Raw genomic sequence first — 20,722 nt, forward strand, 5'->3', positions numbered from 1 at the left:
CTGCTACTTGGACCAAAGCTATCTCTGATAATATTGATCAACCTCTGGCCCAATTTCTAAGATAAATACTGAATATCCCCTTGTTGTGTGTCAAATGCTGTATTTGGTGTGGAATTTGTACAAATATCTCTGGAAGCAAGAGCATGGCTCTGTGCCTTCAAGCTGAGACTGAAATTGTTTTGCGCTGAAGATGGCTTACTAGTTGCTCTGGAACGGGATACTCACAAATTGATTTGGGTGAAAGCCCAGGATGAGAAATTGATGTTAGTTGGAATGCCCGCTGCCTGATTTACCTTCTGTGGCTGCAGGGTCCTCGAATGACCGGTGGTCATGAGATGCTGTCTGTCTGTCTCTCTCTGACAGGTCCTGTCCTTGAGTGCTGACGTCCTCCCAGAATACAAGCTGCAGGCTCCACGCATCCACCGATGGACCATCTTGCACTACAGTCCCTTCAAGGCGGTTTGGGACTGGTTGATCTTACTGTTAGTCATCTACACGGCTGTCTTTACACCATACTCAGCTGCTTTCCTGCTCAACGAAGAACAGGAGGAAAAGCGCTTGGACTGCAGTTACTCATGTGATCCACTCAACATCATTGACCTCATTGTAGACATCATGTTCATTGTTGACATCATCATCAACTTCCGCACTACCTACGTCAATGTCAACGATGAGGTAGTCAGCCACCCAGCCAAGATCGCCATCCATTACTTCAAGGGCTGGTTTCTCATTGACATGGTGGCTGCCATTCCATTTGACTTGCTCATCTTCCACACTGGATCAGATGAGGTGAGATGAATGTTGGGAACAGCAGCTTAGGAGATCCTGAGGAAAGGAAGTGCTTGTCGGATCCTGTTAGCAGGAGCTTTGTAGTATTTGCATTGGTGGTAAAGAAAAGTTTGAAAGACATGACCCATACTGATCTTCTGAGCAGTCAGTTGTCAGGAGGCAAGATTTGATGCATCTTACACCTCCCCCCACTGTGGCTCTTTGGGAGGCTTCCTAGAAAATGTGGGAGGAGGATGTTCTAGAAATCCCTGCAGTATCTATGTGCCTTGCTTCCAAAAACTGTAGGCGCCAGCTCCTTGCAAGGGATGTTATTAACAGGAGAAGACTGCTATGGTCTTGGCTTTCATCATAGTCTCTACCATCCCAAAGCCCACCCAGAAACCTTTGGGGATTGCCTTGTACTAATAGTGGATCTTGCATGTGTGCTGAGGACTCTTGAGACAACAAGCAAAGCTCATAGATACTGTGGGAAATTCTGACAGCTGAAAGACAAAATTTGCCAGAAAACACCATTCTATAGAAATTTGGCCCCTAATTTTGAGAATGTATATGTATCCAAGGGAAAGTTTTTGATGGGCTTCACCCATATGTAACATTACCCAGGATGTCAGAAGAAATGTTGCCTCAAGAAGTAGTATAATATGTGTTGTAAAATCATGTAGAACTCTTGAGAAATGGGGAAATGAAACCATGTTGGAATAGTAACTGATGTCCCTTTTCCCTGCTTCAGTTGATGCCTCTTCTCCCTGAAGCAAAACTTCCTGCATGGCATTTTCATGCTGCTGAAATGCAGGCAGAATTCTTGCCATTTAGAAAGACTCCAGGAGACCCACAATAGGGCATTGCCTGGCAGCTGCCTGCCCAACTTGCTTTCCACACCATTTCTACCTGTTGCTTCTTCTCTTCTCCAGACAACCACTTTGATAGGGCTGCTGAAGACGGCTCGACTGCTGCGCTTGGTGAGGGTCGCCCGCAAACTGGACCGCTATTCTGAATACGGGGCTGCTGTGCTCTTCTTACTGATGTGCACTTTCGCCCTCATTGCCCATTGGTTGGCCTGCATCTGGTATGCCATTGGCAACGTGGAACGGCCGTACATGGAACACAAGATTGGGTGGCTGGACAACCTGGGTGACCAGATTGGCAAGCGCTACAATGACAGTGACGTCTCCTCTGGTCCCTCCATCAAGGATAAGTATGTGACAGCCCTCTACTTCACCTTCAGTAGCCTCACCAGCGTGGGCTTTGGCAACGTTTCACCCAATACCAACTCTGAGAAGATCTTCTCCATCTGCGTCATGCTGATTGGCTGTGAGTGCTTTGGTCTCCATTGGCTGTCCCGGGCCCCTTTCCTTCTAAACAGTGATGAGTTCTTCTTTCTCCTTTCGCATATCTCCCAGCGGTCCTGGGTTTCGTGGGTCCAGGGTTTCCTGGCAGCCCCCCAAAGCTGCCATTATTGTATGGATGCCAGAGTGCTCAACCTGGCAAAAACAGAACACATGATGAGGGAAGGGAGTTGCAGCCTAGGATGGGTATAGGGGTAGTACATCAACACCTAGTTTCTTTAAATGAAACTAAATCCTTGGGGCCAGATGAACTGCATCCAAGGATACTATAAGAACTTGTGGGTATAATTTCTGAGCCTCTGGCCATTATTTTTGAGAATTCATGGAGAACAGGAGAGGTGCTGGAAGATTGGAGGCGGGCAAATGTTGTACCCATCTTCAAGAAGGGGGAAAAGGAGAATCCAAGTAACTTCTGATCTGTCAGAAACCTGGGCAAGTTTTAGAACGAATAATGAAATAATCAGTCTTTGAACATTTAGAAAAGATGGCTGTGATTACTAAGAGCCAGCATGGGTTTCTAAGAACAAGTCATGTCAGACTAACTTTATCTCTCTTTTTTTGAGAAAGAGGCTACCTTGTTGAAAGGGGAATGCTGTAGACATCGTTTTTCTTGATTTCAGTAAGGTTTTTGATAAGGTTCCACATACTGTTCTTGTTGACAAGTTGGTATAATGTGGTTTGGATCCTGTTACTGTTAGGTGGGTCTGTAACTGGTTGACAGATTGCACCCAAGGAGTGCTTGTGAATGGTTCCTCATCCTCTTGGAGAGGAGTGACAAGTGGAGTGCCTCAAGGATCTGTCCTGGGACCTCTTTTGTTCAACATCTTTATCAGTTATTTGGATGAAGTAATAGAGAGAATGCTTGTTAAATTTGCAGATGATACTAAATTGGGAGAGGTTGTAAATACAGTAGAAGACAGAAACAGGATACAGGATGATCTTAACAGACTGGAAAACTGGGCTAAAACCAATAAAATGAATTTTAACAGGGATAAATGTAAAGTTCTGCATTTAGGTAGGAAAAATCCAATTCATCATTATAGATTGGGGGAGACTTGTCTTGGAAGTAGTATGTGTGTAAAGAATCTAGGGGTCTTAGTGGACCATACACTGAACATGAGTCAGCAATGTGTTGCAGTAGCTAAAAAGGCAAATGTGATTTTGGGTTGTTTGAATTGTTATCTGATTAAAGTGGGAAAAATGTTAAGTGTGTGATTGTAATTAGTAGTATAATTTGTTGAGTTAATTTCTGTTGTACTCTGGGCAGTGGTGGTAGGAAGGCATGAAAGGGGGGGATGGATCTGGAGAAGATCAACTCAGGTGGTAGCCTTGGGCTGGGGATCCTAGTTATCAAGGGCAGAGGGAGGTATGGCAGTGGAAGAAGGTCATGGTATGGAAAGGGCTGGAGATATGAGCATGCTCAGTCCCTTTCCAACCTTTGTCCCATTCCACAAAACGCTGGTGTGAAGGCACGGAGTGTAGACTCCCTTTTGACAATGAAATTGTGAATGCCAGGTTCATAAATAACAAGACCAGGATGCCGCAGGATTATCTTGCAGCTCAGAATATGGACTTGACTTGCATGACTGAGACCTGGGCCAGAGAGGGTGAAATTCTTGCCTTGAAAGAACTTGCCCCATTAGGTTTCTTGGTCCTTCATCAGTCCTGGGGGAAGGGGAGAGGGAGGGGGAGGGGGAGGAGTGGCGCTGATCATCTGGGAGGTTTTCTCCTTCAAGCCACTCCCCATCCCAAAGATCACCGGGGCTGGTTGTGTTGGCCTGGTGTGGGGCACTGAGGAGAGTTTGGCTATCTGCCTGGGGTACTGACCACCTAGTGCACCAGTGGTTAGCCCTCTGCACCTGTTGGAGGCAGTGGCTGGGTGGGCCTTGGAGTTCCCAGTTTGGTGTAGTGGTTAAGTGAGTAGAGAGCCAGTTTGGTTAGTGGTTAAGTGCACAGACTTTTATCTGGGAGAACTGGGCTTGATTCCCCACTCCTCCACTTGCAGCTGCAGGAATTGCCTTGGGTCAGCCACAAGTTCTCTCAGAGCTGTTCTGCTCAAGAGCAGTTATGGGAGAGCTCTCTCAGCCCCACCTACTTCACAGGCTGTCTGTTGTGGAGAGGGGAAGGGAAAGGAGATTGGAAGCTGCTCTGAGACTCCTTCAGGTAGTGAAGAGCAGGGTATAAATCCAGTCTCTTCTATTAATCAATGTTCACAATAATGGGTGTGCCATCTCTGCACAGGGCTCAGACCTGCTGTCTTCCAGGGCAGCACTGGAACTCAGGCCCCACGCCCCAAGCAGGCCACACCCTGGATCTTTGGCAGGGGATGGATGTGGATCTTTGGCAGGGGATGGATGTGGATCTGACTTCAAAAGAAGAAATGCCATTAGGGTTTGTCATCCATTGAGTGGATGCACAGCAGCCAAGAAGGTCAGAGCGCCTGCTTCGGCTGCAACGCCACTGAGGATGTTCTCCGCAGCTGAGAACGAAACGTCTGGAAGGAAAACTTTCTCCAGTAGAACACGGCACTTGAGCCCGAAAGATTCTACAAACCCTAATGATGTTACCAGCCGTGAAAACCTGAAATCTCAGAAATGCCATTGTTGGACCACTTGATCTTGAAGGTCCGTCCGGCTGGACATTCCCACTCCTCCCTGTCTAGGCAGGAAGCTAATTTATGCTTGCCTGTGAGGACAAAGGATCCAGTTGGGTTCCAGAATGCTGTGCAGGTTCCAAAACCTTCCGGCGCTTCATTAGATGAACTGATGGGAGACTGGAACTCCCGTCTCAGTGAAGACCTCAATGCAGCTGCCCATTTGTGAGGCTCACACCCCCCGTCTCTAAAGTCTATGATTTGGTCCCCCCACTTTATCTTAGGCTCATGTTTAGCCAACCATCCCATTCCCAGGACAATGTCAAATGACGATGAAGGGGCCATGATAAAAAAATCTCTATGTCCCAGTGGTCTTCTGTCCCCACTGGCACCCGTTGGGTTTGTTCCATGCAGGGTTCCCCCTTCATTACTGTCCCATCCATCTGTTCAAATTGTATGGGATGCTGCAGAGGACTCGTAGGGAGTCCGAGAGTCTCCACGAGTTTGGGTGTTATTATGTCTCTGGTGCACCCAGAATCTAGTAGTGCTCTAGCGTATATAAACCTCTTAAGTCTAGGGTTCAGTAAAGTCAGTGGGGTGAAAAACAAAGTCCTCGTAATTCTCACCCTCAGTGGCACCATTAGTTCCACAACCTGCTGCTCGGCACCTCTCAGTGCAGGTCGCTCTCGTTTCCTGCTGGCTTGTCTTCCCAGGCATCTTCTCCCAGTTCGTCGATGGCGATGATCTCCTCTTCTTGTGGGGTTGCGGCCGCCGAGCTGCCCTTTGCTGGTTCTTTCGCTCGTCCCTCTGCCTTCTTCGCTTTGGGTGCACTGGTCTTCCGGGTGGGGTGGAGGGGTTGAGGCCGCTCGGGGCAGTTTGCCGCCATGTGGTTGGGGTCACCACACCGAAAGCAGCATCTGGGGGTGGTTGGTTTAGTTGTCCCCCTGGATTGGCCAGCTTTCCGCCCTTCTGCTTTGCCCCTGGCCGAGACTCGTGTGCCCCCTTACCTCCTTGCTGTTGACGCTGGAGAGCCACTCTCTTCATGTTGGTTTCCACTTCTCCTGCAAGTTGCACCCACCCTACCAGTGAGGTAGGGCGAGCCTGTTGGAGGGCTTGATCCAGTATGCTGGCATTCCCCTCTGGAACTGCTCGATCTTCATCTGCTCGTTCCATCCTCGTACTTTAGTCACGTTGGTCCGAAACTCTCTTACTGCTTTAGATTCCTGTTGTAGGTCTCTCAGGGTCGTCAGCGCTCTGGTCTCTTGCAGGCGGCCTTCGCATTGTGTTAGTAGCGCTCGCAGGAATGCTGCCGCCATGTCTAGTTCAGGGCTCCGGGTTCCGTACAGACTCACGTACCATCTCTTGGCAGCCCTCTTTAGTTTGGAGCCTAAGTAATCCACTTGGCTGAACTCGTCAGGGAAGGTGTGCCCCCAATCGAATATAATACTCCACCTCCTCAGGGTCCCCGTCAAAGGTGGCATCCAGCTCGTGACCCTGGCCGTAATCCCTCGGCAGTGGCGGCTGAGGTTGCTGTTGTTGCAGTTGTGGTGAAGGGGGTTGTTGTGGTTGCCCCCGTCTCGGCGCTGGAGGTTGCAGCGCCCGGTCTAGCTGCCTTCTTACTTCTTGGGTCATAAAGGCGTTGTTTGGCTGCATTTCTTCTCTGAGACCTCTGCCTATTTCTGCCATCTCCAGCCTCATCATTTGGAGGAAGTCCCGCGTGTCGGGGTTTTGCTTTTCCTCCTCCTCCTTGTCTGGGATAGTATCGGGACCTCGTTCTTCTCAACCATCCCCTCCACTCGCTTCAGAGGTGCCTTGGTTGCTGTTGTCCCCCATCCGTGTGTGCAGGGGGGGGGGTAGCACTAAGAGCACCTCTCTCCGAGTGGGTGCTTCATCCATCAGGCTAGTGGACCTTCTGGGGCCCCAATCCGTCGGGGTTATGAACAGTCGCTGTATGTGCAGCGATGACCCTCGCCCTGCCGGCCTCCTTGCGTCGATTACGTGCCACGGAGGTTGTCTCGGGGCTGTGTCAGGTCCTTGATCATTGCCAATCGGTCGGTCTGGGTTGTCGGGGGCTTCTCTGTTATCTGGAGCTTTCTCCGCCATTGTGGTAGAAAGTTTCCAATTCGGTTATGTCCCCAAGTGGGATTACTCCCAAAATGTTAAGCGCCAATATTTCTCAATAACCAGTTCTTTGTTTAAATGAAAGTAGTTTTATTGTTAGAAACTCAGGAGCTGTACCAAGAACACAAGCCTTGGGAGTAATGACGTACACACAGTTACACAGTTGCTATATAGGTTATCACCAAAGGTTACCATACTTGAGTCACGAGTTCAAAGGTTACTAAACCGCTATCTATTTTATTACTAAGGAATTTTAGGCTGTTAGAAACATCAAACATTCTCACACTAGTCTGGGAGGAGATAAGGGTTGTCTGTGTGAAACTGTGGGAGAGGCAACTTGAAGGTAATACCAGCCAGGCTGTAGCATAGACATCCTAGGGTGAGATGGATTTATTACTTGCCCACTGGCTGTAAATAAAGGGTGAGCAATAAAGAGTTGGTGACCTGCTCTTTTTCTAGGAAAAATACATTACAGAAATGAGCGTGCTTGACACCAACCCCCTGCACAATACAGGAAATTCATAAGTTCTTTCCCCTACGTTCACAGGATCAGCATTGCTGTCAGATGTCCATCTGCCTCTGTTTAAAAACCTATAAGGAAGGAGAGCCCACCATCTCCCGAGGAAGGTATTTGTGAGTTTCCTGCATTGTGCAAGGGGTTGGACTAGATGACCCTGAAGGTCCCTTCCAACTCTATGATTCTATTATTCTAAGCCTGTTCCACTGAGTTACTGCTCTATCAGGAAGTTCTTCCTAATGCTGAGCCAAAAACTCTTTCGATTTAATTTCAACCTGTTGGTTCTGGTACAATCTTCTGGGGCACCAGAGAACAATTCTGCACCATCCTCTATACGACAGCCCTTCAGGTACTTGAACATGGTGATCATATCACCTCTCAGCCACCTCCTCTGCAGGCTAAACATCCCTAGCTCCTTCAACCTTTCCTCATAGGACTTGGTCTCCAGACCCCTCATCCTCTAGATGACAGCCCTTCAAGGACTTGAAGATGGTGATCATATCACCTCTCAGCCGCCTCCTCTCCAGGCTAAACATCCCCAGCTCCTTCAACCTTTCCTCATAGGACTTGGTCTCCAGACCCCTCATCCTCTAGATGACAGCCCTTCAAGGACTTGAAGATGGTGATCATATTACCTCTCAGCCACCTCTCTCCAGGCTAAACATCCCCAGCTCCTTCAACCTTTCCTCATAGGACTTGGTCTCCAGACCCCTCATCCTCTAGATGACAGCCCTTCAAGGACTTGAAGATGGTGATCATATCACCTCTCAGCCGCCTCCTCTCCAGGCTAAACATCCCCAGCTCCTTCAACCTTTCCTCATAGGACTTGGTCTCCAGACCCCTCATCCTCTAGATGACAGCCCTTCAAGGACTTGAACATGGTGATCATATCACCTCTCAGCCGCCTCCTCTGCAGGCTAAACATCCTCAGCACCTTCAACCTTTCCTCATAGGGCTTGGTCTCCAGACCCCTCACCATCTTCGTCACCCTCCTCTGGACCCGTTCCAGCTTGTCTATATCCCCCTTAAAATGTGGTGCCCAAAACTGAACACGATACTCCTGAGTAGATACCATCACTTCATGTGATCTCAGAGCCGGCGTGTGGGAGTAGGCCAGGTAGACAGCCACCTAGGGCACCAACTGGCCTACAGGGGCGCCGCCAGGTGCTCCCTCCCCACTACTCTTGGTTTCCTGGGACTGCACAGACCTGGGAAGCTGAGAGTGGCAGGGCAGTGCGTTGGCATGCAATTCTCCTCTGATGCCACCTTCCTTGCAAAGGAAGGTGGGTGGGCTTGGAGGAGAGCATGCCCTGCCCTGTCCTGGCCTTGCCTTCCCAGGTCTGCCCAGGGCATTGGCAGGGTCTAGGGCACCAGGAACTCTGGCAGCAGCCCTGCGTGATCTGGACCCTATACTGCTGTTAATACATTCCAAAATTCTTTCCTCCGGGTTCTGAACCATCTCCTCTAAGAGCCCTATTAACTTATACTTTCGACAAACGTAGTCTGTCTTGTCCTCAGAGAAGAAGACAAACATGGCACACTCCCTGCAGGTCACTGGAAATGGTCCATGGGCATTCATCTTCACTCCGCAATTGGAGTAAGCACAACAATGCAAACTTTACTAACTTTTCTATGAGATCTCCAGGCCTGACGCCCAGGCTAAGAGCCCCAGGGCAAGAGCAGTGAGGAAGAGCCTTGCAGTATAAAGGCTCAGAGCCTCTGACTCAACAGCCAGAGGGTGGGGCCAGCAACCACCCCCAGGCAAACAGGCCCTCCTTTCTCAGAAACAAACCAGCCAATAACACACAAGCCATCAGAAACCCCTCTCCAGAGGGCACCAAATGCTCACACGAACCCTCACACAGCTTAAAACTCCCCAGCAGTTTAGGAAAGGCAAAATTCACACTCACCTCGCTAGCAGTTCTGTCCCAGCTCCTTCCCCCAGCACAGCTGAATCACTTCTTCCTGTTCCCATTGGCTGCAGAAGCAGGAAGACCTCCCCCCACAACCCTCCAACAGTTGGAGAGGTGCAGGCTCAAGTTGCTAGGTTTCTTCCTGCTTCTGCAGCCAAAGTTGGTTGCAGAAGCAGGAAGAAGGCCTCCCTCCTCCTTGGCTTTCTGACTGTCAGAGAGGCATGGGCTTCCTAGGTTTCTTCCTGCTTCTTTCCAGGCTGGGTCTTCCTGCTTTAAAGCCAGTTGCAAGAAGCACAAAGACCCACCACTGCTCAGCTGAGCAGGAGGGAGAGAGAGGTGGGGCCGGCAAGCCAGGTCTTCCTACTTTCACAGCCAGCTTCAAAACCGGCTGCAAGAGTACAAAGACCTGCCACCTCTTGCCCTCCCATCCGGCTTGACCGAGCAGGAGGAGAGGACAAGAGGCGGCCTCCCTGGGCCGAGTCTTCCTGCATTTGCAGCTGGCTTTGAAGATGACTACAAGAGCATGAAGCCCTGCCTCAGCCTCCTCTTCCTTTCCTGTTCTGCTGGGTGGGGGGCCTTGTTGGGAAGTTAGGGGGCAGGGCCTCCCGATCCCCCGCCCCCATAGCTATAGGCTTGGAATTGACATCCATTGAAGTTCCAGGAGACTTGCAGCCCTCCCTGGATATTTGCAGCCCTACTTTAAACCAAAGCCAATCTGGAAGTAAAATGCAAAAGGAGGCCTGTGGCCTGTAACTATGGGCATCTGTAATGATGGAGGTGGCTCCTTTTACTATTATGCAGAAGAGGAAATTCAGCAGGTGGAAGATTCTGCCCAAAATCTCTGTTAATAATTCACTGCAAGGAACCCTTTCAGCTTCTGCAAGTGGTGTGGGCAGGGGCAGTGGCCGCTCATCCCCCCCCCCATGCCGCGCTTCTGTGTCTTTGCTCTCTTGTGGCCAGGATCTGGCCTGGCCAGTGTCACTCGGGCCGCCTTGGCTCAGGGCCTGATGTCAACCCATCCGCATAAGACGGTCAGCCAGAGCCAAGAGGAGCCTTGAAAATCTCCCAAGGAGAATCCCTGGGGAGGCAGAGCTTCCTGACTTATGAGGGGCAGCCAGGCACACACAGGATGTCACGGGTGGAGGGCAGCTTTGCCGCCACCACAGCAGTGCCTCCAAGCATCGTTTCCCCATCAGCCTCCGTGACAGACATTCACTTCCATGGAGAAATGGCAGAAGAGACTAAAAGAACAGCTCCTGCTTCGGGTTTTTTCTCAGAGCTTTGGGGATTTACTTGGCACTGGGGATGCCAGCCTCCAGGTGAGGCCTGGGGGAGCAGCTCCTCACCAGTCTACAGAGATCAGTTCCCTTGGAGAAAACAGATGCCTTGGAGGGTGGTCTCTATGGCATGGTGCTCCCTGTCCTCCCAGGCTCCACCCCTAAATCTCCAGGGGAAATTTGCCAGTCTGGATCTGGCAGCCCAAACCCACATCCCCTACTGGCAGCCAAGGGGATCCTTGCAACTTTCCTTGGCACTCAGGAAGGAGCCTTTCTGCCGCCTTTCCTTCTTTCCCTCTTGGGGTCCTCGGAACAGACAACGGTGTTGGACATTGATTTTGGCATCCTGAGAGCTGCAGCTTTAGAGAAAAAGAAATGGAAAAGATAAGAGAGTTTCTGTCTTTAGCCATGTCTGTTGGGGTGGGGGTGGAGCAGAGCCCTGTCACTCAATGCTGAAAGTTACAATAATTTTGGCATCCTGGGACTTGTAGTTTTAGAGAAAAAGAAATGGAAGAGACAGGAATATTTATCACTTTAGACTTTTCTGTGTGTGTGTGTGTGTGTGTGTGTGTGTGTGTGTGTGTGTGTGTGTGCTTGTGCATGGGATGGAAGATAAAGCTGGTGTAAGGTTTTGCCAGTTGCTGACCCAAAGTATCCAAGCATATATAAATATGGTCAAAGTTTATTGGAAATCAGGGCATTGCCAAGAAGGGACGGGGAGGGACGGTGGCTCAGTGGTAGAGCATCTGCTTGGGAAGCAGAAGGTCCCAGGTTCAATCCCCGGCATCTCCAACTGAAAAGAGTCCAGGCAAGTAGGTGTGAAAAACCTCAGCTTGAGACCCTGGAGAGCCGCTGCCAGTCTGAGTAGGCAATACTGACTTTGATGGACCGGGGGTCTGATTCAGTATAAGGCAGCCTCATATGTTCATATGTCTAAGGGGAGTGACAGTGGCTCAGTGGTAGAGCATCTGCTTGGGAAGCAGAAGGTCCCAGGTTCAATCCCTGGCATCTCCAACTAAAAAGGGTCCAGGCAAAGAGGTGTGAAAAACCTCAGCTGGAGACCCTGGAGAGCGGCTGCCAGTCTGAGAAGACAATACTGACTTTGATGGACCGGGGGTCTGATTCAGTATAAGGCAGCTTCATATGTTCATATGTTCAAGAATGATTTGAATACAAACAATGGTGATTATTTTAGGAACAAAAAACATGGACAAAAGTTAAGCTCCTCTCAGTGTCTGTTAAAGTTCCCAGGCTTTGGTGTAAACGTGAGACATCTTCCCTGGGTCTTCAAGGTTACACTGCGTTTCCCCCCTTTGCTGTTCTAAGTTATTGCCATAACCACCAGATTAATCAGCTCCCTGCGATAGTCACCCTCCTGCAAAGCTTGGAGAAAGATGGTTACAAGCAAAGCAGACACTACAACACTTGTTGGACAGATTTGTGAATACATGAAAAATATAACATTGTCAGAGAACCTGACAGCTGGTCCCCCAGATATTCTGCTGTCTTGGCCCCTCCTTCAGCCAAACAAATGCTCATCATGTGTTTAGTCTGGGGTATCTGAGGAGCCACTCTTTCCTGTGGGGAGAGAGAGAGACATTCCAGCAGGACTGAGCTTCAGGAGCCTTTTGGGGAAAAAAGCTTCTGCCTTCCCTGGTCTTCACCAACCCCCTCCAGATCCCTCTGAGGCAACGTATAGCCCTCCAAGCCCTCCTTACAGGAGACTGGTCCCTGGAGCCCTCCGTGCTGACCCCTCTCCTCCTGTTACAGCTCTGATGTACGCCAGCATCTTTGGCAACGTGTCTGCCATCATCCAGCGCCTGTATTCGGGCACAGCCCGCTACCACACCCAGATGCTCCGGGTGAAGGAGTTCATCCGCTTCCACCAGATCCCCAACCCACTCCGCCAACGCCTCGAAGAGTACTTCCAGCATGCCTGGTCCTACACGAACGGCATTGACATGAATGCGGTGAGTCAAACCTGAGGGGGCTCGGCAGCACCTGCCCGCCCTCTGGGATTTCCTGGGGTTCTCTTTCCTGGGGGGGGGGGAGAAAGAGAGAGACTGCCCTGCTTTTGGCTTCCAGCCCCACCCTGCAAAGCTCCCAGCTATGGGCCTTTGCCTTCCACTTGAGTATCACCAGGGCTTCTTTTGAGCAGGAACACAGTTCCACCGGGCTTGGCATCAGGAGTGTGGCCTAAGATGCAAATGAGTTCCTGCTGGGCTTTTCCCACCAAAAAAGCCCTGACAAGATGTCACTGTGTGCACAGGTCCAGCCATGAGGTGCAGTAGCCTAGCAGCGATCTGCCCATAGCATTCAGCCATAGTGAGGCCTCTCCCTTTCTAGCCTGTAGGCTGTGCTAGCCCTTTCTCCCAGGGAATTAGAGGATCTCTCTCAGCCCACTGAAGGTCTTCTTCTCAGAAACCTTCAAGGAAATGTTGGTATTTGCTTCTTCCAAAAGATACAATCATAGAGTTGGAAGGGGCCTCCAGGGTAATCTAGTCCAACCCCCTGCACAAACACCTTCGCCTCACAAACACCTTCGCCTAAATTCACAGGATCTTCATTGCTGTCAGATGGCCATCTAGCCTCTGTTGAAAAACCTCCAAGGAAGGAGAGCCCACCACCTCCCAAGGAGGAAGCCTGTTCCACTGAGGAAACGCTCTGTCAAGAAGTTCTTCCTAATGTTGAGCTGGAAACTCTTTTGATTCAATTTCAACCCACTGGTTCTGGTCCTGCCTTCTGGGGCCACAGAAAACAATTCCACCCCATCCTCTAGATGACAGCTTCTACTCCTCTTTCCCCCTCCCATCATGCTGTCCAATTAAGCATAAGTTTCCACACCCCTTGTCCTGGTTTGAATGAGACAATCAAATAGAATCATAGAATCCTAGAGTTGAAAGGGACCTCCGGGGCCATCTAGTCCAACCCCCTGCACAATGCAGGAAACTCACAAATACTGTGACCCCTGGTTTGCCCCACAGAAGATGGCAACCCCCCCCCCCCCCAAACTCTACAGCAGTGGTGATGAGCAGCAAGAGCCCTGTGATCACAGACACCTGCAAGCTCAAACTGCTTATTAAATTTGCCGATGATACGAAATTGGGAGGGGTTGCAAACACAGAAGAAGACAGAGACAGGATACAGGATGACCTTGACAGGCTGGAAAACTGGGCTAAAACCAATAATATGAATTTTAACGGATAAATGTAAAGTTCTGCATTTAAGTAGGAAAAATCCAATGCATGGTTTTAGGATGGGAGAGACTTGTCTTAGCAGTAGTATGTGCGAAAAGAATCTAGGGGTCTTAGTGGATCATACGCTGAACATGAGTCAACAGTGTGATGCTGTGGCTAAAAAGCCAAATGCAATTTTGGGCTGTATCAACAGAAGTATAGTGTCCAGATCACGTGATGTGATGGCTTTACTCTGCTCTGGTAAGACCTCACCTGTGTTCAGTTTTGGGCACCACATTTTAAGAAGGATATAGACAAGCTGGAATGGGTCCAGAGGAGGGCAACAAAGATGGTGAGGGGTCTGGAGACCAAATCCTATGAGGAAAGGTTGAAGGAGCTGGGGATGTTTAGCCTGGAGAGGAGGCGGCTGAGAGGTGATATGATCACCATCTTCAAGTACTTGAAGGGCTGTCGTATAGAGGATGGTGTGGAATTGTTTTCTGTGGCCCCAGAAGGCAGGACCAGAACCAATGGGTTGAAATTAAATCAAAAGAGTTTCCGGCTCAACATTGGGAAGAACTTCCTGACCGTTAAGAGTGATTCCTCATTGGAACAGGCTTCTTCGGGAAGTGGTGGGCTCTCCTTCCTTGGAGGTTTTTAAACAGAGGCCAGATGGCCATCTGACAGCGATGAAGATCCTGTGAATTTAGGGGGAGGTGTTTGTGAGTTTCCTGCAGTGTGCAGGGGTTGGACTAGATGACCCTGGAGGTCCCTTCCAGCTCTATGATTCTATGTGGCCTTACACTGTTCCCGTCAGCCTTTCCAATGGCGTGAGGGGGCTTGGGCATGACAGTGCAGTTGCGCCATTGGGCGTTTTGGGTACAGGAGGGGTGGCCGGAAGTGTCTCTGGAGGCAGCCCTGCCTGTGGAATCTAAGCGAGGCCCCCCTGCTGCTGCCCGCCGGTTGAAGCCCTGCCTGGAGCTTCTTGGACTGGGCCAAGCAGGTTGCCAAGTGGGGAGGGAGGTGGGAGCCCAGCGGTTGTCCTTGGGAGTTTGATGAGGTTCTTCTCAGGGCAAGAGAGAGCCTCTGCAATTGATTCTTTTGTCCCTCCCCTCTGGCTGCCTGCTAAGCAAAAGCTGGGCTGGATGGTGCTCAAATCAGCTTCAATCCATTTTAATTAGTCTGCTGGAAAAGAGATTGAAGAAATCAATGGCAGAGCCCAAAGCTGTCTTTGCAGGGGAAAGAGGCCTTCAGTGTCAGTCCCTGGAAGGACGGGAGACCCTCTTGGCTCTTTCGGAGAAACATTTCCCTTCTTGGCAAAGTGACTGAGGAGGGGGAGATGGCCAGCTCAGCTCTTGATAGATAATCCCCCTTGAATTCTCTCTGGAAACAAAGTTTACCCAGACTGAAGTCTGAAGTCAGGAGAACGGTGGTTGCCCATCCCTTTCAGTGTCCTTTGCCTTTTGCTGGTGTGTCAGGATGTGCTGAAATGCCTTCGAACACCCTGGCACTCGCTTCTGTGTCCTTCAGACCGAAAGAGCCAGAAGCGGCTGCAGCAGCAGCAGGGCTCAGAGAGGGATGAGGCACAAAGGGTGCCTCCTGGCTGCTCAGAGAGGTGGTGGGAAGAAGCCTCTTCGGCTGACTCCTGCCCCTGCTGCAAAGCAGGAAACCCCCCACCCTGCTTCTCCCAAAGCCGGGTAAGTGAACTGCCTGGGTATTTGGGGAGCAATGAAGGAGCAGCTGACCTGGGAGGAGACCAGCCGTTGCCACGCAGGCCCTGGCATCCGCTCAGCGGTCCGGGTGGCTGACTGGCAGGCGGCCTTCCCTCAGGGAATGGGCTGGGCCGAAGCCCTGTGGGATGACTGGACTAACAGCTGGGCGAGGGACGGTGGTGCCCCAGCCGGCCTTGGACGTTGAAGAGGCTCGCTGGTGGCACCACCTGGCAGTCGGGGAGGGGGGCACAGCGACGGAAGCCTTGGCAGAGCCACTTGGAAACGTGTCGGTGGCATTTTCTCGTGTCCAAAGAGTTTGTCGTAGGTGATGACAGGTGGAAAGTCACAGCCATCCTCTCTGGACATGGACTGCCTGAACGGTTCCCCTCTTCTCCCCCCGCCCAGGTGCTGAAAGGCTTCCCGGACTGCCTGCAAGCGGACATCTGCCTCCACCTCAACCGCACACTGCTCCAGAACTGCAAGGCCTTCCGCGGAGCCAGCAAGGGCTGCCTGCGGGCCTTGGCCATGAAGTTCAAGACCACCCATGCGCCCCCTGGGGACACCCTCGTGCACTACGGAGACGTCCTCACCACCCTCTACTTCATCTCGCGGGGCTCCATCGAGATCCTCCGGGAGGACATTGTGGTGGCCATCCTAGGTGAAGGGAGATCAGGGAAGGCCCTTGGCATGAGTGGGAGGGGAGCGGGGGGAGGGGTGCCAGCTGCAGGTTGGGGGGTGGAGCCTGGGGAGGAGAGGGACCTCCGTGGGGTGCAGTGCCCTAGAGCCCACCCTCTGCTCCAAGGCACCCACTTTCTCCAGAGGAGCTGATCGCTGTCCTTGCAGGGGATCCCCAGGTTTCTCCTGGAGACTGGCCCCCTAAACTGTCCTCAAGCAGAACAGTTGCCCCACTGCCTCCTGCTGGAAGGACCCCCTCCTGGTCCCTTCTCCAGCAATCTGCAGCCAAGCCAGGCAGCGGGGAGCCTCCCGTTTCCATCTGGAGGAGGAGAGGGCATTGTGGACCGGCTCCTTGTGGAGGTTGGGAGGAGCTGCTGTTGCCTCCCGGGCCCTTTTGACTTGGAAGAGCTGGGCCGGGAAGCCAGGCCGGAGGGGGGGTGGCGGCAAGTGCCCAGAGACTCCTCCTCGAGTGAGGGGCCACCTTCCCAAGATGCCCTGCCCACGTCAGTGGATGCTCCTCCCAGCCTCGCTCCTGCTGCTGCCGCCAGAAGGCCTCTTTGGAGGGTCTCCTGAGCCTGTGGGGGGGGGAGCCTGGGCTGCCTCCCGATGTCATCATCTAACAAGGTTCCTCCTCTTGGGCAGGGAAAAACGACATCTTTGGAGAGCCCATCAGCCTCTACGCCAGGCCTGGGAAGTCCAACGCGGATGTGCGAGCCCTCACCTATTGCGATCTGCACAAGATCCAGCGGGAGGACCTCCTGGAAGTCTTGGATATGTACCCAGCCTTCTCAGACAACTTCTGGAGCAATCTGGAGATCACTTTCAACCTGAGAGACGTGAGTCTCCCTCCAGCAGGGGGAGAGGGGAGGGGCCGGGCAGAGCCCCCAAAGGAAGAGGTGGGAGGAGAGCAGGCCAGCAGTCCTCTGCCTTGCGCTGTAAACTGCTCTACACAGGAAGGCCACTGCTGAAGGCCTCTCGTTGGGACTGAGGCGCCGAAGGTGACCTTTTCCCACCATGTCGAACTAAGGTGGAGTCCTCTCCACTGCTGTGACCATAGGAAGCAGCCTAGACCTGTGGAGGCAGGCAGGGCCAGGGGTCATTTTGGTCTCTTCCCAGCTTCCAGCCTTGGTCCTGCCTGCAGGGGGCTTAGATTTCACTGGCTGAGCTCCTTTTCAAGCGCAGAGATCCCTTGAGCCAACAGTCTCTGTTGGTTTGTCTCCTTTCTCTCTGAATTCTGTCTCTCTCCCCATTCCCCTTTCTGGAGCACTCTGGGGCCAGGGATTGGAGCTGCAGTTGGTCCTTGCCTTCAAAGCCCTCGTCTCTTCCTGTATGCCCCTCAGAGAGCATTACGCTCAATTGGTACCAGCCTGCTGGTGGTCCCTGGTCCCAAAACCATCCGGCTGTCTGGGACCAGGGGCAGGTGGGACTCTCTTCCTAGGGAGACCTGGGCCTTGGGGACCTTGAGGGCTCAGTTCCACAGGGCCTGTGAATAATACTGAACAGGGGTGGGCAAACTGCAGCTCCGGAGCCTCTTTAAATCACTTCTCCAAGCCAAGTCAGCTGGTGGCTTGGAGAATGCATTTACAGTTGCTTTCTTTCCGCCTCTCCATCCCTTCTCCCTCCCCATCAATTTTCCTGCCTTTCTTCCTTCCTTGCAGCTCTCAGACATCTGGCTTTTATTCTATGTGGCTCTTAACTTCAGCAAGTTTGGCCACTCCTGGTACTGAAGCTTAATTTTATAGGATGTATTTTATTATGTATTGATGGGTGTTCTATGTTGTCTGCCGCCTTGAGTCCTGCTTGCAGGAAATGGAGTGAGATAGAAGTGAAATAAACGAGACTGAACCGTGCGGCCTGGGGGCAGCTGAGCAGGGCTCCTACTTAGGAGTAGAGGAAGCCAACTGATAGGAGGTCGGACAACCCACCAGCGCTGCTAGTGGGGATAGGTCACCCCAGTGCAACCCCCCTCCTCTCCCTCCCCCCCCTGGGGGTCAGGAACAGCTGCGGGTGCTCCAGCCTTCGGGGTGGCTGCGAGGCCCGCAGAGTGTCAGGGGCTGCTGTGGCAGGAGCTGCCTTCTCCTTCCGTGGCCATTGGGGCTTGGGGTGTGGCCTTCTCACCTCTGGGATGATCCCTTTGATTTCAAGGGGGGCAGCAAATCAGCTTTGGAGGTGAGCAGGGGGGTGGTCTCCCCAACTCCCCCCCCCCATTTCTATATAGGGTTTTTTAAAAGGCAAGAATGGCAGGTGAGTGGGCCTTTGTGAGAATGCACCCAGGAGGGGTTGGCCCTCCCTCCCTCCCTCCCTCCCCTGGCCTGTGGCCTCCCCTCCGTGGCCTGGATCCAGGAGAGATGCAGAGGGGAGATTAAGGTCTCCCTTTCGGCTTCTGGGATTCCACCAGGCCCTTGCGCAGGGTTTGGGTCACTCCGCTGCCAGGGCTGGGGCTGGGAGGGGAGGGGAAGCAGGATCCCTCATTCTCTCCCGTGCCCTAAGAAGCAAAGGCAGCTCCATCCAGGTCCTCCCTCCCTCTCCAGAGATCCAAGCCCTCGAATTGGCCAGGGGTCTGATCATTCTGATTCTCCTTCCCTGAGAGAGGAGGGAGAAGTCGCTGATGAGGAAAGCTGTGAGAGCCACCAGGCAGACCAGACCTTTTCCACAGGAGGGCTTCCCTCAGCTTCTTCCTAAAGTCCTTCGCGTCCTGGAAATCCCACAGGACCCGCCTAGACCTTTGGACTCAGCTGGGGCTTTCCCCCAAGGAGGCTGTCCCTCTCTCAGAATTCCTTTTCCACCAGTCTTTGAATGGGAGAACCAAAACCAACCATCCAACCGTCACCTCTCGCTTCTAGACATTGGTATTGGAGGCTGCAGATCCCTTTAAACTTCCTGTGGTTGATGCCCCAGTTGCCAGCCTGTGCTCTCGCTCTGTCATCCCAGCAGAGTAGGATGGCCTCCCTCCCTCCCCCTTTGAGGCCTCTTCAGCTGCAAACTCCCTGTTTCCCAGGGGTTGTCTGCTCCTGGGCATCAGATCTTTCAGCAGTGGACAACAACATTCCCAAGCACCTGAAAGATGAATGAAAGAAGATCGCTCTCACTGCAGCCTTTTCTGCAGTCGCATCCCTGGACACGATCCAGCTGCCAGCTAGAGCGATGGCATCCAGCGTCTCAGCTAGGAGGCTGCAGAACTGGGAAGTTAACCTTACCCCCCAAGGTCAAGTGGCTAGCATCCCCTTCAGGGGGATTTATTTTTTGCATCCTCCCGGACAGAATCCTCCTGGACTGAATTGAGACCTAGGTTTCCTGTCTCATTACCAAAGCTGGTATCTTGATGCCTGCTACCTGTCTGCATATCATATCTAATCCAATCAAGCCAGCTATTGCCATTCAGCATCTGAAATCTCATTTATAAAGCTTATATCTCCAGTACCGTGTGTTACATTTTATGACATGTATAGCCCAGCCTAACAAAGTGACATTTATGTCAGATCCAGCCATTGTTACAAATGAGTTTGACACTTCCGTGATCTAGGATAATGATGAAAGAAGGCCTTAGCCACACATAAGAGGGAAGGTAAACCAAATAAGAAACACCAGTTTTTGACCTTCTGAGTCCCCCAAGAGCTGTTGGCCGTCCAAACCTTCGAGGGCTCCTAGCTCCTCTTTCCCCGACTGGCCACCCAGAGCTCCTTAGAAGCGAAGAAGCTCCTCCACGTGACTCCACATGGCAGCCAGCCAGTCCCACCAAACATCACAGATCACCTCCAATTTTGGGCAGATTGTTGGAAGTCATTGATTACCAACCAGTGGGTACCAGACACAGTCACACACAGCTACTCCCTGGAACTGCATGCTTTCCCTCAGGACAGATTCATCCAAGTCCCAACCAATCAATGCTCAAAGAAACATCTTCTCCTGCTTCAGGCTAGGCAACATCTGTTGGACATGGGAGCAATAGAACCAGTCCCAGAGAACGGGAAGCCATCAGGGGTCTACTAAATGTTCATTGTTCAGGGCCACTCTGAACTTGAAAAGGCTGAAACACTGGTTCAAGAAAATAGAGTTCCAGATGGAAATCCTCAAATCTATACTTCCCTCAATTTAAAAGAAGGGTTTTCTGGCATCAGTAGCTCTCTCAGAGGCCTGCTTTTGAACACCTGTGTGGGATGCTAACCAGAGTTTTCTCTGCTTCACCTGCAGCAGGAGGCATTTCCAGAGCCAGGCCTTTGGGCCCAAGACTGCCCCAGGATTGTGCTCCTTGTTCTTCTCGGAGCTCAGGACCTTTGGGTGCTTCCATTTTTTGATGACTTCCTTGTCAAGTCCTCCTCATTCCCACAGGGAGTGGCAGATGTGGAGACAACTCTCTCTTGTATACAACTTTGGGGGTCTCCTCCCGACCCCGGAGGAGTCAGGATCAAGTCTTCTTATCCCAGGAATGGAGGGGAAAGATCCTCTCTCTGATGTGGGAGAGCATTTTTATTTATTTATTTAATACCCTGCCCTCCCTGCCAAAGCAGGCTCAGGGCGGCTTACAAGGCCAGTTGGCAGAAACAAAGCCTGCTTTGGCGGGGAGGGCGGGATATAAATCAAATAAACTAAACTGAACTAGTTG

The 20,722-nt window shown here is 51.8% G+C and overlaps 1 protein-coding gene across 1 annotated transcript in view; it reads left to right on the forward strand.

Moving 5' to 3' along the window:
• The window catches only part of KCNH6 (potassium voltage-gated channel subfamily H member 6), a 91,409-nt gene that overhangs the window by 56,526 nt on the left and 14,161 nt on the right, over positions 1 to 20,722 (forward strand). The window contains exons 5-9 of the mRNA XM_060256246.1: positions 364 to 789; positions 1,701 to 2,100; positions 12,327 to 12,526; positions 15,850 to 16,102; positions 16,762 to 16,955. Of these exons, the coding sequence (XP_060112229.1) occupies positions 364 to 789; positions 1,701 to 2,100; positions 12,327 to 12,526; positions 15,850 to 16,102; positions 16,762 to 16,955 (1,473 nt within the window). The remainder of the gene's footprint in view (positions 1 to 363; positions 790 to 1,700; positions 2,101 to 12,326; positions 12,527 to 15,849; positions 16,103 to 16,761; positions 16,956 to 20,722) is intronic.

The sequence above is a fragment of the Heteronotia binoei genome, chromosome 15 (assembly GCF_032191835.1).
Source record: "Heteronotia binoei isolate CCM8104 ecotype False Entrance Well chromosome 15, APGP_CSIRO_Hbin_v1, whole genome shotgun sequence".
NCBI classification, from domain to species: domain Eukaryota; kingdom Metazoa; phylum Chordata; class Lepidosauria; order Squamata; family Gekkonidae; genus Heteronotia; species Heteronotia binoei.